The 19235-nt window shown below is 39.9% G+C and overlaps 1 protein-coding gene across 1 annotated transcript in view; it reads left to right on the top strand.

Annotated features, from left to right (window-relative positions):
- DSCAM (DS cell adhesion molecule) overlaps positions 1-19235 on the top strand; it is a 1038663-nt gene that overhangs the window by 737085 nt on the left and 282343 nt on the right. Inside the window, exons 10-11 of the mRNA XM_049874902.1 lie at positions 2506-2625; positions 11369-11542. Of these exons, the coding sequence (XP_049730859.1) occupies positions 2506-2625; positions 11369-11542 (294 nt within the window). The remainder of the gene's footprint in view (positions 1-2505; positions 2626-11368; positions 11543-19235) is intronic.

The raw sequence follows: 19235 nt of genomic DNA, 5'->3' as shown, positions 1-19235 counted from the left end.
CAAAGGAAATGGACGCTTCACCAAAGAGGACATTCTAGCAGCCAGCAGATACATGAGGAAATGCTTGCCATCACTAGCCATTAGAGAAATGCAAATCAAAACCACAGTGAGACCATCTTACCTGACATCACTGGCACGAATAAAAAAAAAAAAAAGGAAATAACAGATGTTGGAGAGGCTATGGAGAGATTGAAACTCTTATGCACTGCTGGTGGGAATGCAAAATGATATAACCATTTTGGGAAACGATATGGTGCTGCCTTAGAAAGCTAGAAATAGAAATACTATATGATCCAGCAATCCCACTCCTAGGAATATATCCTAGAGAAATAAGTCTCCACACATATCGACATATGGATACCCACGTTCATTGCAGCATTGTTTACAATAGCAAAAAGAAACAACCTAGATGCCTATCAACAGAAGAATGGATAAACAAACTATGGCACATACGCACGATGGAGTATTACGCAACGATGAGGAACAATGATGAATCTGTGAAGCATCTCACAACTTGGATGAATCTGGAGGGCATTGTGCTGAGTAAAATAAGTCAATTGCAAAAGGGCAAATATTGTATGAGACATGGAACTCATGAAAAGGTTTACACACAAAAAAGAAACAATCTTTGATGGTTACAAGGGAGGCAAGGGGTGGGGATGGAAAAACACTAAATAGATAATAGGTAAGTGGTAACTTTGGTGAAGGGTAAGACAGTACACAATACTGGGGAAAGCAGCCCAGCTTGTACAAAAGGCAAGGTCATGGATGCTCCATAGAGACACCAAAACTCCCTGAGGGACAGAATTGCTGGACTGAGGGCTGTGGGGACCATGGTCTTGGGGAACATCTAGCTCAATTGGCGTAACATAGTTTATAAAGAAAATGTTCTACATTCTACTTTGGTGAGTAGCATCTGGGGTCTTAAGAGCCTGTGAGTGGCCATCTGAAATACTCCATTAGTCTCACCCCTTTGGGAGCAAAGGAAAATGAAAAGAACTAAAGATAAAAGGGGAAGAATAGTCCAAAGGACTAATGGACCACAACTATCACAGCCTCCACCAGACTGAGTCCAGCACAACTAGATGGTGCCTGGCTACCACCACTGACTGCTCTGACAGGGATCACAATAGATGGTCCTGGACAGAGCTGGAGAAAAATGTATAACAAAATTCTAACTTACAAAAAAGAAAAGCCAGACTTACTGGCCTGACAGAGACTGGAGAAACCCTGAGAATATGATACCCAGTCACCCTTTTATCTCAGTAATGAAGTCACTCCTGAGGTTCACCCTTCAGCCAAAGATTAGACAGGCCCATAAAGCAAAACGAGACTAAAGGGGCACACCAGCCCAGGGGCAAGGACTAGAATGCAGGAGGAGATAGGAAAGCTGGTAAATAGGGAACCCAAGGTTGAGACGGGAAAGTGTTAACATGTCGTGGGGTTGTTAATCAATGTCATAAAATAATGTATACTAAATCTTTAATGAGAAACTAGTTCTGTAAACCTTCGATTAAAGTACAATAAAAAAAATTGCTGTCTCTTGGTAGGTATGTTTAAGCAGGGTACATGTGTACATTTTGGGTAGGGATGGATCTTTCCAGCATCTTACAAAACTCACCAAATAAGCAATTACTCAATAGATGTTTCTTATAGGTACACTATAGAGTCATTATGATGGATTACTTCAACTGGCCCCCAAAGTCCCCCTTGGGTCCAAAACGGTGCTGACACCAGGAATGATGTGTCCTTCTCAGATTTTTGGAAGAAGTTCAATATTGTGTTGTGTTCTTTGTTGCCTTTAAAACCAAAACACTAAACCAGTTGTCATCAAATCGATTCTGACTCATGGTGACTGTATGTATGTCAGAGTAGAACTGTGCTCCAAAGGGTTTTCAGTGCCCATTTTTTGGAAGTAATTCACCAGGCCTGTCTTCTAAGGCATCTCTGGGTTGGGTTGAACCACCAACCTTTTGGTTAGCAGCCGAGTGCCTAACCTTTTATGTTACCTTATAGAGGGTTCCTATTAGTTCTCCCTCCATCTCCTGCTAAAGAAAAAAATAGAGGTTAGGTGCATCACAGACCCAAGAGGAATACTTATCCTAGAAAATTGCTCTGTAAGGAGCACATATATGTTCTATCTGTTCTTTAAATAGTGATTGTAATTCTATTTTCTGTAGAGAAAGTTCCTAAAGACCTCCTTTGATAACATAAATGAAAAACAAAATGTCACCTTCCTGTGATTTAGTCAAACTCCTACTCTCAGAGGTCCAGTTTTCCCCAGTGCAAAATAACTTCCATCTACATGAGCTCATTGATATAAAAATTGTCCACACCAAGACTTTCTCCTCATTTGCCCCAAACTGCAAACCCTGATTTCATTTTCTCATCTATGTAAAACGTTCTGTGTATTTTGAGATTCACTAGAATTCTTGGATTTCTTAAGTACACTTTTATTAACTTATGGTCTTGTCTGAATTGCTGGTGATGTTTCTCTCTTTTCAGTTCCCCCCAAGTTTGTGGTTCAGCCCCGGGACCAGGATGGGATTTATGGCAAAGCTGTCATCCTCAACTGCTCTGCTGAGGGTTATCCTGTACCCACCATCGTGTGGAAATTCTCTAAAGGTGAGGAGTTGTTTGATTTGCTTGTTATCTGCCAAACATATGTGATGTTATAAAGGATAAGATAAGCACTGGTGTCCTTTGAGGGATGTTTCTGGTAAGGAAATGCATCTCCATCTCTTCCGGGTCTGCCATCTCACGTATACCATGCTAGAACGTGGAAGTGTCTCACATATACCCAAGCTAGAACACAGAGGTGTTTTTAATCAGACCACAAAAGCCTCTGTTCTTGTATATTGTGCCCTTGGAAAGACCACAAAGGGAGGTGAGTAGGTTATTTGTGTATTTTATTTCAGCAGCTGGGAAAGTGTTACCTTGCTCATGTGTGTTGAATATCCATGGTCTGCTTGGAGACTACTGCAAACCCTCAGGTATGGAGACACAAGTGTAATTTGTCAGAATTTCCCTTTGAGAATTATTTCCCTAGTATTCAGATATATGGGATTATGTGGTTTTGTTGCCAGGTGGAAAGCCCAGGTTCTGCTTGGCATGACTTGTTGCAGCCAATAGACAAGAGGCAGAGGTGGGAGATTAGAAAGGCATCTTTATTTCATTGTGCAAAGAAAGCAGCAATCAGGGCTGCTGCCTCCAAGACTGCTTGCAGGCAGCTTGGGGAAGTGGGCTTTTACAGGGTACACACAAGGAAATGCAAATTCATTATGAATATTCAGGATTGACCTTCATGCAGGGGCTCAGGGCTTGGGGACCAAACCAAACCAAACCTGCTGCCCTCCAGTCAGTTATGACTCGTAGTGACCCCATAGAGTTTCCAAGGCTGTAAATCTCTACAGAAGAAGGCTGCCACATCTTTCTCCTGTAGAGCCTCTGGTGGTTTCGAACTACCTACCTTTCGGTTAGCAGTCAATCGCTTTAACCACTGCACCATCAGGGCTCCTTAGGGCTTGGGGATGACTATGTATTTTCTCTAGACAAGGGTTTGATTCTCTGGGAGGGAGGAAGAGTTGATTTTCCTTCATTAGCATGTTAAGCCTTCACCTAGAGGTGGAGTGCTTATATGTATTTTTCACTTAATGAGCTAATAGGTCACCTAAAGTGTTAAGATGGTGTAGAAAACCTGTTAAAACCAGTTGAGGTCCACTATGGCTGTTCTGTGGTTATCTCGCCAAGGACAATTTCAGAAGAATGTGTGGCCTGTTCTGATTGGTGTAGGAGGATAAGCCAGAACAGGTGTCTCCTAGAAGGGTTGGGCTCTGAGGCCATATGCCTCAGTTTTAGAAAATTAACGATAGAATTAGTGATAGTTTTATATACCTGGCTGCCTTAAAATGTACAAATTGCATGTCATTTCCCTGGTATGCTTGCTTTAAAAACAGTCAGCCCACCCAAACGTCCAGTGACCTATCGTGAGTGTTCCTTGTATCCTGATTTCACTGTTTTCACTCTTAACCTTGCTTCCTTTTCAAAGGCAGAGCTAAAAAAAGCATTTTCTAATTTTCTGGTAATGATGTAAACATTACATAAATAGAAATATGTCATGTGGAAATAAATACTAATGGTGGAACCATTCTAGATATTGTTAGAAATAATTTATCTTGATTGTATCATCTTCTCCAGGAAAGCTTCCTTAACTGTGTTTGTGAAAATCTTGGACGTTCTTTCTTTTCTCATTCACACATTTTAATTTCCTGCCTGTTGCTGCCAGCTCTGCTGCAGGACTTCTTCTGGGCCTCTCACTTTCTTCAATGGTACAGCCCTTGACCTTGTGTTATTGTACTTTTAGGTGGTTCCTCACCTCCTCCTCTTTTTCTGCTTCTACTCTTTTTGCCTTTTCTCCTTTTTGGTTCTTTCTTCCTTCTTCTGTCTGCAAACCTCTGTGTGGTTGGCTATGTATATAAGAACTCTACTGTTCAATTTCATTGCATGGCTCTCCCCCCAGGGCCACAAACTGACCAATACCCTCTCCATAGGCCACAGTCACTTTATATGCATAAGTATGTCATTCATTTGCATAAGTATATTGACCAATCCCTGCAAGGTGGGTAAAAAAGACCAATCACGGGGCAGGCTGTAGCCCAGGCCAGACAAAAATTATCAAACCATTCAAGCTGTTTATAGCTTACCCTGGGAATATCAATAAACCTGGAAAAAAGTAAGCAACCCTCTAGGGTAGAAAACTAGGGCAAAGATAAGTCCTCAGGGCTTAAGGGAAAAAGCTCTCAAGCTGTTTTTCCAAAGAACCAAGGGAAAAGACCACATAAAGAACTCATTTCACCAGAAGTACTATAAACCCTGTAGCAATGAGCATCCTCGTCTATTAATTCAGTGTGCATCTGCTTCATTACTTTCCTGAGATAAATTCCTGGAAGTGAAATAGGATGACCACCTTTAAGGCTCTTGGCCTGTACTGGTCAAGGGCCCTTTAGAGAATATTAAGGCAATTTACACGCCCACCAGCAGTGTAACTGCACTCTTGACAACTGAATAGGACCTTTCTTTCCTTCCATTTTTTTTTTTTTTTTAATTTTTGGATTGTAATTGGTGAAAGTGGCTTCCTGATTTCATTTGCATATTAAAAGCACTAGTGATGTTAAAAATGGTTTATCCTGTGTTTACTGACCATTTCTATTTCCCCTTTAGGGGATTTCTTATTCATGTTACTTACACACTTATTTCTATTTCTTTCTCATTCATAGGAGTGATTTACATAGATTTTCTTTTTATCTTTCTGTGTATTGCATACATTTTATTCTTTCTCACCATTGACTTTGAAAATTAATTTATAGTAGCTTTTTAATCTTTAATTTTTTATATCAAGAGTTAAAGAAAAATTGGAAATTGCAAAACATTTTAAAATGTTAAATTCCTCCCATATAACGCCACTGAAAAGTAACTGCTCAAAAATATTTACAGTAAACATTTTTAACTAGCCTTTCATGGCTGTCTCCATGCAAATATATACTCATAAATATAATTTTGGTTTTTAGACAGAGAGAATGGACATTTAGAAAGGTGACTAGGTGTCTCCAATACTATTGTTGGATATTGTGTTTGTATTTCTTCCCAGGTTTTCATTGTTTTACAGTGTTGTAATGACTTCTGTCACATTGATCTTTGTGTATGTGTTCATTTTTCCCAAGGGAAAAATTTCTGTAAGTAGAATTTCTTACATAAACCATTTTTGTAACTTCAAATACATATTAACAATATCCCAGCATTTTAATTGTTTACACATGCAGCTGTGATTTGCAATAACACCTGTTTCTCTAGAACCAAAATAATATTGGGCATTGTCTGTTACCTGTTGCTGCTGTAACAGAAACAAGCAAGTGGATGGCATTAAGAAAGAGAAATTTATTTTCTCACAGTCTATTAGGCTAGAAATTCAGATTCAGGGCATCAGCTCCAGGGGAAGGCTTTCTTTCACTGTCGGCTCTGGAGGAAGGTCCTCGTCATCAATCTTCCCCTGGACTAGGAGCTTCTCCATATGGAAACCCTGGGTCCAAAGGATACGTTCTGCTCCCAGTGCTGCTTTCTTGGTGGTATGAAGTCACCCTGTCTCTTTACTCACATCTCTCATATCTCAAAAGGGATTGACTCAAGACACAATCCAATCTTGTAGATTGAGTCCCCCCTCATTAACATAATTGCTGCCTTTCCCATCTCATTAATATCATAAAGGTAGGATTTCCAATGTATAGGAAAATCACATCAATCACAAAATGGGGGTAACCACACAATACTGGGAATCACGGACTAGCCAAGTTGACACAGTTCAATCTATGACAGGCATTGTAGTTGTTTTTAATATTTCTTCAACCCGTTAGAGGATATTGTGTATTATTAATTATGCAAGTAATAAAAATATCACTTAAAAAAATGTAACCACTGGTCTATATGCTGGTGTTATTCATTTGGAGTCAATTTTTCCAAAAGCATGATGCACCCACTTACTATGTAGATTCAAGTCATTTTTTATTTAAGAAAATCCTTCTTGTATTTTCTCTCTAAATTTTTGTTCTTTTTCATACTTTCTGTTTTCTTCTTTGAAGTCTCAGTTATGGAGCCATAGGATTTTATCTTCTATAGCTGTTATTTTCTCTCTGACTTTTTAAACTCATTCCCATTTTACTTGATTTTTTTTTTCATTTCTATTCTCTATGACTTTTTTCCCAGTATTGTGTCTGATTTCCTTCGTGCTCTCTCCAACTTTGTCTCCATTTCTGTGATTTTATGTTTTCTCCTTCTTTCTTAAGTTCTGCCAACTAACGTTTCACTCTTCCTTGAGTTTTTGCTTCATTTCATAGGCATTTTATTCATTATTTTTACCTGAATTATGGTATCATTTTTCTGGAGAGATTTCTTCACCTGATTTTTTTTTTTTTTTTTCTCCCTATTTCTTTTCTCCATTCTTCTTATACTACCTTTGCTAGATCCTGGTTTCTTTCTGATTGCTCACATTGGAAGAAAATTCATATCCCCAGAAAGAGATACTTCATACAAATACCTGATTTTTCTCTTAACTCTAACTTGGCTGACTCTAAGAACCAAACCAGGTCCAGGGAAGCTTTTGCCCCAAACCAGCCTGTGTGCACTGTTCCCACTGATTCGGTTTTGTTCCTCAGGGGGTGCCACTGCCATTCACTCTGCAGAAGCTGCTGCTGTTGCTGAGATCCACAGCCATGGCCCAGCTTCCCCTGTCTTTCTGCATGCACCTCTACTCAGTCTACGATGCTGGTTGCTCTTCTACCTATTTTTTTGTGGTTGAGATTTTAGCTATTTCCTGATTTCATCAAAAATATGGTTTGAATATTCTGTTCCTTTCCTTTTGCTTTTGTATGGTTTCTGAGAAGAAGTGTTGGTTTTGTGTTGATGTCTTCCAACTGACATATTGTTCATACAGAAAGCTTTCTTAGATTTGGAACTCGTTTTAGGAAAAGAAATAAAATGGGAATCTAGGAGAAGCCGTAGAAACCCTCAGTGAAGGGAGTGAGCTGTGAGTTCAAATTACAGCCACACCACCATCTGGCTGTGGTATTGTGTATAAACCATTTAACCTGCATGAACCTCAGCTTCCCCTTATGTGAAGTGGATACAATAAGGGGATTAACGTGATACTTTAGTAAAATGAATTATAGAAAGCATTTATTATGGTTTGTGGCATGTAGCAATGAGTCAAGACACGTTATTTATCATCATCATCATTGTCATTATCACTAGTTCACATGGTTAACCAGTTGTCCTAGAACCATTTATTGAATAGCCCAACCTTTTCCAACAGATTTGAAATGCTTTATTGTTTATGAAAAAATGTGTGTATACTGGAGTCTGTTTTTTAGCCTTCTGTCTGTTACACTGTGTCTTGGTCATCTAGTGCTGCTATAACAGAAATACCGCAAGTGGATGGCTTTAACAAAGAGAAGTTTATTTCCTCACAGTAAAGTAAGCTAAAAGTCCGAATTCAGGGTGTCAACTACAGGGGAAGGAAGGGTTTCTCTCTCTGTCAGCTCTGAAAGAAGGTCCTTGTCCTCAATCTTCCCATGGTCGAGAAGCTTCTCAGGCGCAGGGACCCTGGGTCCAAAGGATGCACTCTGCTCCTGGTGCTGCTTTCTTGGTGGTATGAGGCCCCCAACTCTCTGCTTACTTCTCTTTCCTATTATCTCTTAAGAGAGAAAAGGTGGTTCAGGCCACACCCCAGGGAAACTCCTTTTACTTTGGATCAGGAGGTGACCTGAGTAAGGGTGGTGTTACAGTCCCACCCTAATCCTCTCAACATAAAATTACAATCACAAAATGGAGGATAACCATACAATACTGGGAATCATGGCCTAACAAAGTTGATACACACTTTTTTTTTTTTATGGGGGGAGCATAATTCAATCCATGACACACTGATTTGTCTGTTCCAGCATCAATAACACACTTAATGAGATTTCTATTTTTCAAATGTATTTTAATATCTGGTACAAAAATATTCCCCTTGTTTTTGTTTTTCAAACATTTCTACCTTTCTTGCATGGAATTTTGTTTGTTTCTTCTAGATGAATGTTAGGATAATGTTATCAAGTTCCAAAAAAAAAAAAAAGTGTCTAAAATTTTGGACATTGTAATAAACTTAAAATGTGGAAAACATTGGTATTACTAGAATATTGAGTGTATACACATTTTTTATAAACGATAAAGCATTTCAAGTCAGTTGGAAAAGTTGGGCTATTTAATGAATGGTTTTAGGGTAACTGGTTAATGGTGAGCTGATGAATACCAGTCAATAAATATCATGAATAGTCTCTCCATTTAGCTAAATGACCATTAATAGTTTTATTGAGTCCCTGGGTGGTGCAAATGGTTAACATACTTGGCTGCTAACCAAAAGGTTGACAGTTCGAGCTTACCCAGAGACACCTCGGAAGAAAGGCCTGATGATCTACTTCAGAAAAATGAGCCATTGGAAATCCTGTAGAGCACAGTTCTACTCTGACACACATGAGATCATCATGAGTTGGAATCAACTGGACAGCAACCAGTAGTAGCGGTGGTGGCGCAATGGTTTCATAGTTTTCTTTCCATAGGTCCTTGGTATTTAATATTTATGTGGCTACTTTCTATAGTTTTCTTTGATCCCCTTGGTTTCCTGGTTAGAAAGGTGTCACATGTATAGCCAGGCTGTCCAAGTCCCTTTCTTCATCCAACAAGGCAGGGAGAGGCTGCCCTTAATATAGGGGAGCTCTATTTTCTTCTACTCTTTAACCCTGGAGAGGGCTCTGATTGGGATATGGTCCTCTTTTCCCTGCCTATTTCTCTCTAGATTGCCTTTCTCCCTGCCTTCCATCCTGAGTCCTTCCCAGGAAGCCTTAGCAGAGCCTTTCAAGGCCTGCATCACGTCCTCCTGTTGTAGTTGTTAGTTGTCATAGAGTCAGCTCCGACTCATGGCGACCTCATGGATAACAGAAGGACATGTTGCCTGGATCTATGCCATCTTCATGTTCTTTGGATGTTTGAACCCATTGTTGTGGCTATTCTGTCAATCTGTCTCATGGGGAGTTTACCTTGTTTTTGCTGACCTGCTTGCTTTACCAAGCATGATGTCCTTTTTTAGCAATTGGTGTTTCCTAATGATGTGTCCAAAGTAAGCGAGCTGAAGTCTCATCATCTTGGCCTCTAAGGAACACTCTGATTGTATTACCTCTAAGACTGGTATGTTTGTCATATTCAGTATTCTTCACCAACACCACAATTTGAATGTGTTAATTCTTCTGTCTTCCTTTTTCATGCATGAGGCAGTCAAAAAGACCATGGTTTGGGTCAGGTGTACTTTAGTCCTCAAAGTGACATCTTTTCTTTTTAAAACTTTAAAGAGGTTTTTTGCATACCTCCTTTCTCACCTGATGCCTCTTTAGGAGAGAGGCAGGCTGCCTAGGTCTGTCCAAACCACCATCTTCCCAGAAATCTCCTGGGACCTTCATGCTCTGTTTTATTATTTCCAAAAGAATTATTTCCAAAATACTTTCATATATATCTTCCACATGAAGCATTTTGCATCTATGTCATTATATCCTTGAGTGTAAGCACTCTGAAGACAGAGTGCTGTCTCAGTGCCAAGTACAAAGAGCTGACTTACTTATTTAAGTGACGTTAAATAATATTGAATATACCATTAAATGATATTGAATATACCATGTACTTCCAGAAGAATAACGAATCTGTCTTGGAAGAAGCACAGCCAGAATGCTCCTTAAAAGAAGGAAAGATGGCGAGGCTTTGTCCCATATACTTTGGATATATTATCAGGAGGGACCAGTCCCTGGAGAAGGACATCATGCTTGGTAAATTGGAGGGTCAGTGAAAAAGAAGAAGACCCTCAACAAGATGGACTGACACAGTGGCTGCAACAATGGGCTCAAGCAGTTCTGGATTGCGTCTCCATGAGGAGATGTAAAATGGCCATGTTTTGCGATATGTTAGCAGACCATCCGTCACATATGTTCACTGTGGTGGTAGAATTTTAAAATATTATAAAACAAACCACATACGATAGATCAAGCTAATTTAAAAATTTTATTTCTAGCTTACCACATAGTGCCATGTATCTACTCTTGATGTCATCTGTCTTTCTTGCCCCTGATATATTATTCTTCAATGCAACAGTTTCTGTCTTCCTAGTTCCACGATTATGAGGATGGCGCAGGACCAGGTAGCATTTCATTCTGTTGTACATAGGGTTGCTATGAGTTGGAATGTACTCTGTGGCACCTAACAACAACAAATAATATTAATAGCACATTGTGTGTCTAGACTGAGATATGACCATACTTAGGGGAGAAATCTGTGTTACTGGTATTCTCTTTGTAGCCTTCATTGTGTGCTGTGAACAAGGTCTTCCACTGCCGTGTCCTCAGAGCGCTCCTTGTTTACACGTGTATTAAAGCCCTGGGAACATAAGGAACGCTTTTAGTACCACAAGAGAGGTCTACTTCTGTGTTTGTTCTACTGTGATTTCTTCAATAATTTATAAGCTAGTTAATATTCATCAAATTTGGCTTTTTATCAAGAAATGATCTATAAGCTGTCTTTATCTCAGAGTTGAAAATACCATCCTTTTAAATGAATTGGTTCTCTTTAAACAAGAGTTTTAATGTTGGGGGAAAATTTGGTATATTCCACAGCTGTCCTATATGACATAGGTTAAATGTCCATCTCTTCTCTTTATTAGTCTGGGTGAACTAGACTCATTGTCTTCACCTAGTTATTTGTGTTTGCACCACTGTTCCTCTTTTTCATTCTATTTCAGGTGCTGGGGTTCCCCAGTTCCAACCAATTGCCTTGAATGGCCGAATCCAAGTCCTCAGCAATGGGTCCTTGTTGATCAAGCATGTTGTGGAAGAAGACAGTGGCTACTACCTCTGCAAGGTCAGCAACGATGTGGGCGCAGACGTCAGCAAGTCCATGTACCTCACGGTTAAAAGTAAGAAAAGAAGAATGCTTTGTTTTACCTCGGCAGGTCTTTTTTGGCTTGGGTTTTCTGTTGTCTGCATATACCTGTTTAAAAACGTACATGCACACATTGGTTTGCTATAGCTGGTGTTTGAAGTTTTGCCTTCCTAGAAAGAAATTGGAGAGAATGGTAAAAATCTGTGCTCTTCCTATCTAGGGTGTGGAGCCACACTGTCCTCTCCCTTCAGTGCCCTTGGCCACCAGTGCAGGCTGTGGGCAACTCAGCAGATGAGTAGGCCTCCACCTTTAGCACCCATGTTTCTGCCATGTTGATTATATGGTGGAAAAGTCCAATACATGGTCTCAAATGTGTTCTTTTCAGAGGTCTAATTTTCATGGATTTCATTATTTGCAAGCTGACTTGTCCATAGATTTCTTTTTGAAGATCACTGAAATTAAGCAACTGGAAACCCCATTACCAAAAACAAACAAATGGAAACAGGTCCATCACATTTATGGAAACAACAAGAGGGACCCTGTGCTAACAGTCCACACTGTTTACCCAACTTATACAATGGGCACCTTGAAATGCAATTATTTTCATATGTTGGTAATTGAACTGCCAAGGATAGGATCTAAAGGGCGCTCAAATTTTTCTGAGAGCTGCTAATAATGGTTTTACATCTAGTTTATAGTGACTGGCTTATGTTTTCTTCATTTATATGATTTTCTATTAGATAAACTGTGATTTCTTATTGACTACAAGGCTTTGTTCAGGCATCCTCTTTTTCTTTTTTAAATCTGTTGTTGGAAAGGATCTCTACCATACCATTTATTTGGAGTCTTGGGTTTAAAAGTGAATTTCAGTGATGTTTGTGTGTATGTGTGTGATGTTTCAAGACTAGTCACACAAAGACACAAAGACTAGTACCCATCCTAACTTACCATAAGTTGGATGTTTGTAACCTGGGGACTGCCTGTACATACATTTGACCCCTAAATTCTATTCTCTGGAGGAACTGAATTTCAGGAACCTGAAGACAAATTTTGATATCATTTAAATCCAAAGCTACAATCGTTAGTTTGGAATTTATAAAATGATAAAATATTGACAAAAACCAGGAGCTGAGAATCAATGTTGAGCAATGCTGGTCCTTCCCCACCCCCAGAAAGGAATATATTTTGAAGTTACTTTAATGTATTTTAAATTCATCAAACATTTATCTGTTCTACAAATATGTATCAAAGACAACTCTGTGCAAAGCTTTATGAAGGATACAAATACAATCAACCATGGATCTTATCCTCATGAATGAAAAAGCTTGTTTTGTCTTGGAAGGGGAGATAAAAAGGAAAAAGGTTGTTGCTGTTGTTAGTTCCTGTTGACTGGATTCTGACTTGTGGCAACCCCACATATTACAGGGTAGAACTGTTTCATAAGATTTTCTTGGCTATAATCTTAAGCAGGTCACCAGGACTTTTCTTCCACAGGACCACTGGGTGGGTTCAAACTGTGAGCCTTTAGATTAGTAGTCAAGCACAAATCATTTGCTCCACCTAGGAAGAAGGCAGTAGCTACTAATTATGAAAAATTATGAAGCCAGGTAAAAAAATAATAGGTGCCACATATCTGCCTTTCAGTGGATAACAGATTGTCAACTTGGGGGAATTGAAGAAAGCTTCATGGAAAAAACCTTGAAGGATGGTTATAATTTAAAAATGCAGAAATTAAGTTTTTCCAATCTCCTCTTGCCATAATTTTGCACTAGGTGCTGGTGTATGCTGTAGGGGGAGGTGGGCTACGAAGATGACTGAGACATGGCCTTACTCTTAATGAGCTTCCTCTCTCCTGGGGCAGTTGGATATGTATGTGTCCAGCTCCTGTCAAAGATCATGTGCAAAGGTTACCATCTGGCACAGACACTGAGGGCTCACAGTCGAAGGAGTGATTTTCTTTTGTAGAATCATCAACTGTAGAATGTGAACCTAGGGCATTTGAATTCAGTCTCAAAGGATGAAAGCATTCCAGAAGATAGAGTTGTCCCTTTGCCATGAGACCAGAACTACTTGATTCCCAGCTAACATTACTGAAAGTTTTGATCAAAGATTCTTCGAAAGAATCCTGATCAAAAGGGGGAAAAATAGAGACCAGAATTTCAAATTCTCATACAATCAAGATTTCCTGGAGCCACTGGGGCTGGATGAGTTTAGCTTAATTAGTAAAGAATGTCTGCCTTGAGCATATATGTGATTAAATTTACAACAGCAGGAATAATTTGGGAAAAGAAGGTGAGAATGGTTCTTCACAACCTGAAGAATATAACCAGTGTCACTGAACTGTACATGTACAATTGTTTAATTGGATTAACAAAAAAAGGCAGAGTCGTTGAGGCTAGATAGGGGCATTCCATAGGATGGGAACAGTGAGAGCAGGTACATGAAATTAACACATTCGAGGCGACAGATAACTGTCTGCTGAAAGTTGCATGGTACACAGAGGAGATAAGAGAATGAAGCATTTAAAGTGAGGGTTTTTCAAATAGAAATGATTCTCAGAGTTGGCCTAATTTTAGATGTTCTCAACCCATGCAAAATATGCGTAGAAATGGACATTTAAATCACGGTTCATTTCAGCAGTCCTTAATAACCCAGGGGTGGTTTTAAAATGACTTGAGCTTCACACTTGTGGTGTTTCTAACTTTTAAAAAGTAAAATATTTGAAATTCTGGAAAAAAATGATAATAAATAAAAAGATAGTGTGAATACAGGATGTATTGAAGAGCTTAGGGTTCCCTAATTCTGATACCATTAAAAAAAATTAATTAGCAAACAATGGGGGTTGTTTTTACTGTTCTTTGTATATTTTGTTACCATACTTTAAGTGTATAAAAAATTGACACACCAAGGTTGTGCATATAGCAGGTAGTGGACAATCTGGCATTTGAGGTAAGGCTATTTTACCAATAATATAGAGAGGAGACGAATTAAGATCAGGGGAAGCAGGGTGTGTTGATTCTAGTCTGACTTGGGCAGAGCTGGCTGCCCTGGCCATTGCTTTGCAGCTGCTGGACTGCCCATTAGCACCTGACCAATCAGTTCTTATGTCCTGACAGTGGTAATAGGATTATACCTGGTTCTGCAGCTGGGAAAGCTTGGGGCTCTTTGTTATCTAATATTAAGAGGCTTATATCATACATAGGTTTCTTAATGTTTTATTTTTATTTTTACAGAGGATTGAGGGATATACATTAAAATGTAGACACACGTATCTATACACACACCAATCCCAAGTGTCTTCCATGGTAGCAAGAGTTACTCCTTTCTTTTAATCTCTTAATATGGTCCTAACAAACACATGGCAGTCCTTGGTTGGCACAAATGGTTAAGTGCTTAGCTGCAAACAAAAAGGTTGGCAGTTCAAACTACCTTGGAAGAAAGGCCTGGCAATCTGCTTCAAACAGATGACAACCTGGAAAAACGTTAGGAGTGCAGTTCAACTCTGACACACAAGAGGTCACCATGACTCAGGATCAAGTTAATAGCAAACATTTTTTAAACCTATGCATGCACACACATACACACTCCACATACCATACAAATTCAAAGCAAACCATTACAAATGATGAAGAGAGGTACCTATTCAAAATGTAAGGAGCCCTGGTGGCCCAGTAGTTAAGTGCTTGGCTGCTAACCAAAGGTGTTATCAGTTCGAAACCACAGGCTATTCCATGGGAGAAAGATCTGGCAGACTGCTTCCGTAAAGATTTACAGCCTTGGAAACCCTATGGGGCAGTTCCGCTCTGTCCTGTAGCTGTCGCTCTAAGTCAGAATCTACTGGATGGCAATGTGCATTTAAAATGCAGCAGGCCAGTAAGGCAGCAAAACAAGGACACCCGCTCCCCTCATTCCCAGCCAACCACTGAGAAAAATATTGGTAAAATAAGGACAAAGACTCCTCTTCCCCTTTTCCCCAAATAGTTGACTACAGTCTTTTACACACTAAACAATTTGTCAGTGTTGCTGAAATGTATTACACAAAAATGCTAACGTGGTAATCCCCAAGGGAAAATTCTTTTGGAGGGAAAGGAGTCTGATATGTCTACTTTTACGTCAGTGCGGTACATGAAAGGCACTGTAAGCTGGGCATGAGAGGGGTGAGCACGTAGGATGTAATCAAAAGGAAAAAAACACAATGTGGCGAAAAGACACCTGGGATTTTGCTTCTGGCACTGCCCCTTCTAAATTATGTGACTTTGGGCAATTTGCTTAACCTGTCTAAGCAACAGGAAGGCTCATGTCTACCTGACAGAGTTATCATGAAGATTAAATGGGATAATTTGAAAATACATCGTAAAATGCAAAATATAGTGACTGGTTTCATATGTAGGAGAGGGAATCCCTAGATCGTGCAAATGGTTCATACACTCAGCTGCTAACCTAAAGGTTGGAGGTTCGTATCTACCCAGAGGTGCCTGGGAAGGAAGGCCTGGTAAGCTACTTCCAAAAAATCAACCATTGAAAGCCCTATGGACTACAGTTCTACTCTGACACACATGGGGTCCCCATGAGTCAGGATTGACTGGACAGCAACCGGTTTGGGTTTTTTGTTGCTGTTGTTGCTGTTGTTGTTTGTTTATGTTGGAGAGAAAGAGAAAATATATACTGATGGTGCTCAACACAGGAGCACATTCTGTAAAAGAAAATTAGACGGCCTTAGGGCAGGAGGAAGAAAGCTGAACATGTCTGCCAAGGTATGTGGCGAGGTGTTTTCAGCACCCTTGTAATGGCCATCCATAGGTTATCTTTGGAGTGATGCATTTAGAAACTCCGATGGCCTGTATCTTTTTCCAAACCCTGTTTTTTTTTTTTTTTTTTTTTTTTTTTTTTTAAGAATAATCAGTATAGTGTTTGGGAATTTCAAACTGTTTAAGAAAGAAAATTGCTTTGCCCTGTCCTAAATAAAAACCTTAAGTACTCTACTTTTTCTATAAAGTTGTTAAAAAAAAAAAAAAGTACGCAGCAAATATTCAAAACTTGTGGTTGCTGTTGTTGGTTGCCGATGAATCCGCTCCACTCATGACGACCCCATGTGCAGCAGAACGAAATGTGGCCCAGTCCTGCGCCAGCGTCACAATCCTCGGTGTGTTTGAGCCCATTGTCATGGCTATTGTGTCATTCCATCTCATTGAGGGTTTCCCTCGTTTTCACTGATGCTACACACACCCTTTACCAATTCTAAATTTAGTGGGGAAAATTTTCTGCCTGATAGGTATGTCAAGAAATTAAGGCAGTTTCTCAGGTTAAGACCCCAGCCTCGAAGGATGGTGGGTGCCGGGCTTAAACACATTTTAAAGACCAGAACTCTGCGGACAATATGAGTGCTTTAGGTGGGACGCTGGAGCCCATTTCCAGCCTGCGAAGTTTTCTTCCTGCTTTCAAAAAACACTGCTCCAACAATAAAGTATTTAGCAATGAACCCTGCCTTGCCCCTTTTTGATGTGAGATGGGAGGCTTGGGTAAAGAAGAGAGCAGGAAAACAAATATGGGAAGATCATGGAAAGCAATCAGTGGGATGGAAAAATAATTGGTGCTGACTTTGTGGATATTCAACCTAATGTTACATTGTTATCTCACTTCTAGTTCATCTTTTTAGCAAAAATCACCCCCAGGAATAGAGAGTCTTAAAACATTAGCTAATATTTCCTGCCATGGCAGGAAAAAAACTGAGGGAGCAGGCTTTTGTTTTTCAGTCAAATTTAGCCTCAGGTTATAACATCCTTACCCCTTGTCCCAGGCTGATCCAGCGCTTAGGACAGGCCTCTCCACCCATAAAACCAGTTGTCATGGAGTTGATTCTGACACATGGTGACTCTGTGTGGTCAGAGTAGAACTGTGCTGCATAGGGTTTTCAGTGGCTGATTTTTCGGAGGTAGATTGTCAGGCCTTTCTTCCAAGGCACCTCTGGGCGGACAGGAATCTCCAACCTTTCAGTGAGCAGCTGAGCATGTTATATGTTTGCACCACCAAGGGTCTACTGGGGGCCTGGGGAGTGTGATCTTTTATGGTAAGAAAATAGTTCCAAGAACTGCTGGATCTCTCAGATGGATGTGCTGCTCTGAATGTTTCCCCCAGGCATCAAAATGCCATCATCCCCCCTCCCAACTTCCTGCCGCTGGCCAATCTGAACCCCTACATTCCCAGGAACACTGGTTTCAGTGTGAATCTGTAACTCACAATGACCCGGCAGCTCTTCCTTTGTGGCCACTCTGCGGAGGTCTTTTCTGATCCGTGCACGCAATGTGAAGGAACATCCCTCATCAAACCAGAGCAGGGGCTTCCCTGGAGGCCGGTTAGTTTTTGAATCTAAGGAAAGCCCCTGGCTTCTGGAGCAAATTCACAGGCTCCTATCCAGCCTTGGCCCTTCTCTTTTCCTCAGGCCGGCAGGTCCCTGGGTCCCTGAGCCCAGCCGATCTCTGTGCAACCAAGTGCGTTAACCGTTTATACCTCCCAGGGACTTCAAAAGCTGCTTCTCCACTGTTATTTTAATTCTGAGAGCTTCTAAATCAAGGCTTCCAAACCTGAACCGTGGCTCATGGGCCTCAGTAATTTATGAATGACCTTGTAAGGGTTCTGGGAACCTTGAAATTATGTGCAAAAATGTATGCATTTTCCTGGGAAGAAACACTGTATCCTTTATTATATCCTCAAATGGATCCATGATGCTAAGATCTAGAACTACTGTCAACTCAGGGTGACCCCTGGATTTATAGAATAGAACTGAGTTCCATAGAATTTTCTTGGCTGTAGTCTTTATGAAAGCAGATTGCCAGTCCTTTCTTTTGCAGCACCACTGTGTGGGTTCGAATAGCCAACCTTTTGGTTAGTGGTTGAGATAAAACCATTTGTGCCATCTGGGGACCTTATACCAATAACAGCTATAATTTATTCTAAATATTTTACTCATTTTATCTCATCTAATGAAGTTATACATGACTTCCTTTTATGTTTGCCAACTCTTCTGCTATGCCTTTCTGTATTAAGCCCATGCACTGAATCGTTCAATTTAGTTGTTTTTTTTCCATTTATTTTTAAATATTCTCTATTTCTTTGCTAACATTCCCCATCTCTCCATTTATTATGCATGTACATTTATTTACATCCTTAGATATATATATAATAGCTTTTTCAAGTCCTTGTCTGCTAATTGCAACACCTGAGTCTTCCGGTCAGTTTCTATTTTTTTTTTTTTTTTTTTAAATCAGCTTGGTTAACATTTATTTTTCCTGCTGTTTGGCATGTCTTGTAATTTCTTTTTTTGACTGCACATTATGAATGATACATTGTAGAGACCCTGGATTCTGTTATATTCCTTCAAAGAGTGAATTTTGTCCTGGCAGGCATTTAATTGGCTGAACGTAATCTCCACAATCACTCTTTCTTTTTTTTTTTTTAAATAATTTTTGTTGAGCTTTAAGTGAACGTTTACAAATCAAGTCAGTCTGTCACATATAAGCTTATATACACCTTACTCCATACTCCCACTTACTCTCCCCCTAATGAGTCAGCCCTTCCAGTCTCTCCTTTCATGACAATTTTGCCAGTTTCTAACCCCCTCTACCCTCCTATCTCCCCTCCAGACAGGAGATGCCAACACAGTCTTAAGTGTCCACTTGATACAAGTAGCTCACTCTTCGTCAGCATCTCTCTCCTACCCATTGTCCAGT

Source organism: Elephas maximus, chromosome 2 (assembly GCF_024166365.1).
Source record: "Elephas maximus indicus isolate mEleMax1 chromosome 2, mEleMax1 primary haplotype, whole genome shotgun sequence".
NCBI classification, from domain to species: domain Eukaryota; kingdom Metazoa; phylum Chordata; class Mammalia; order Proboscidea; family Elephantidae; genus Elephas; species Elephas maximus.
Note: the sequence above shows the minus strand (reverse complement) of the source record. Positions and strands in the feature narration are given on the sequence as shown.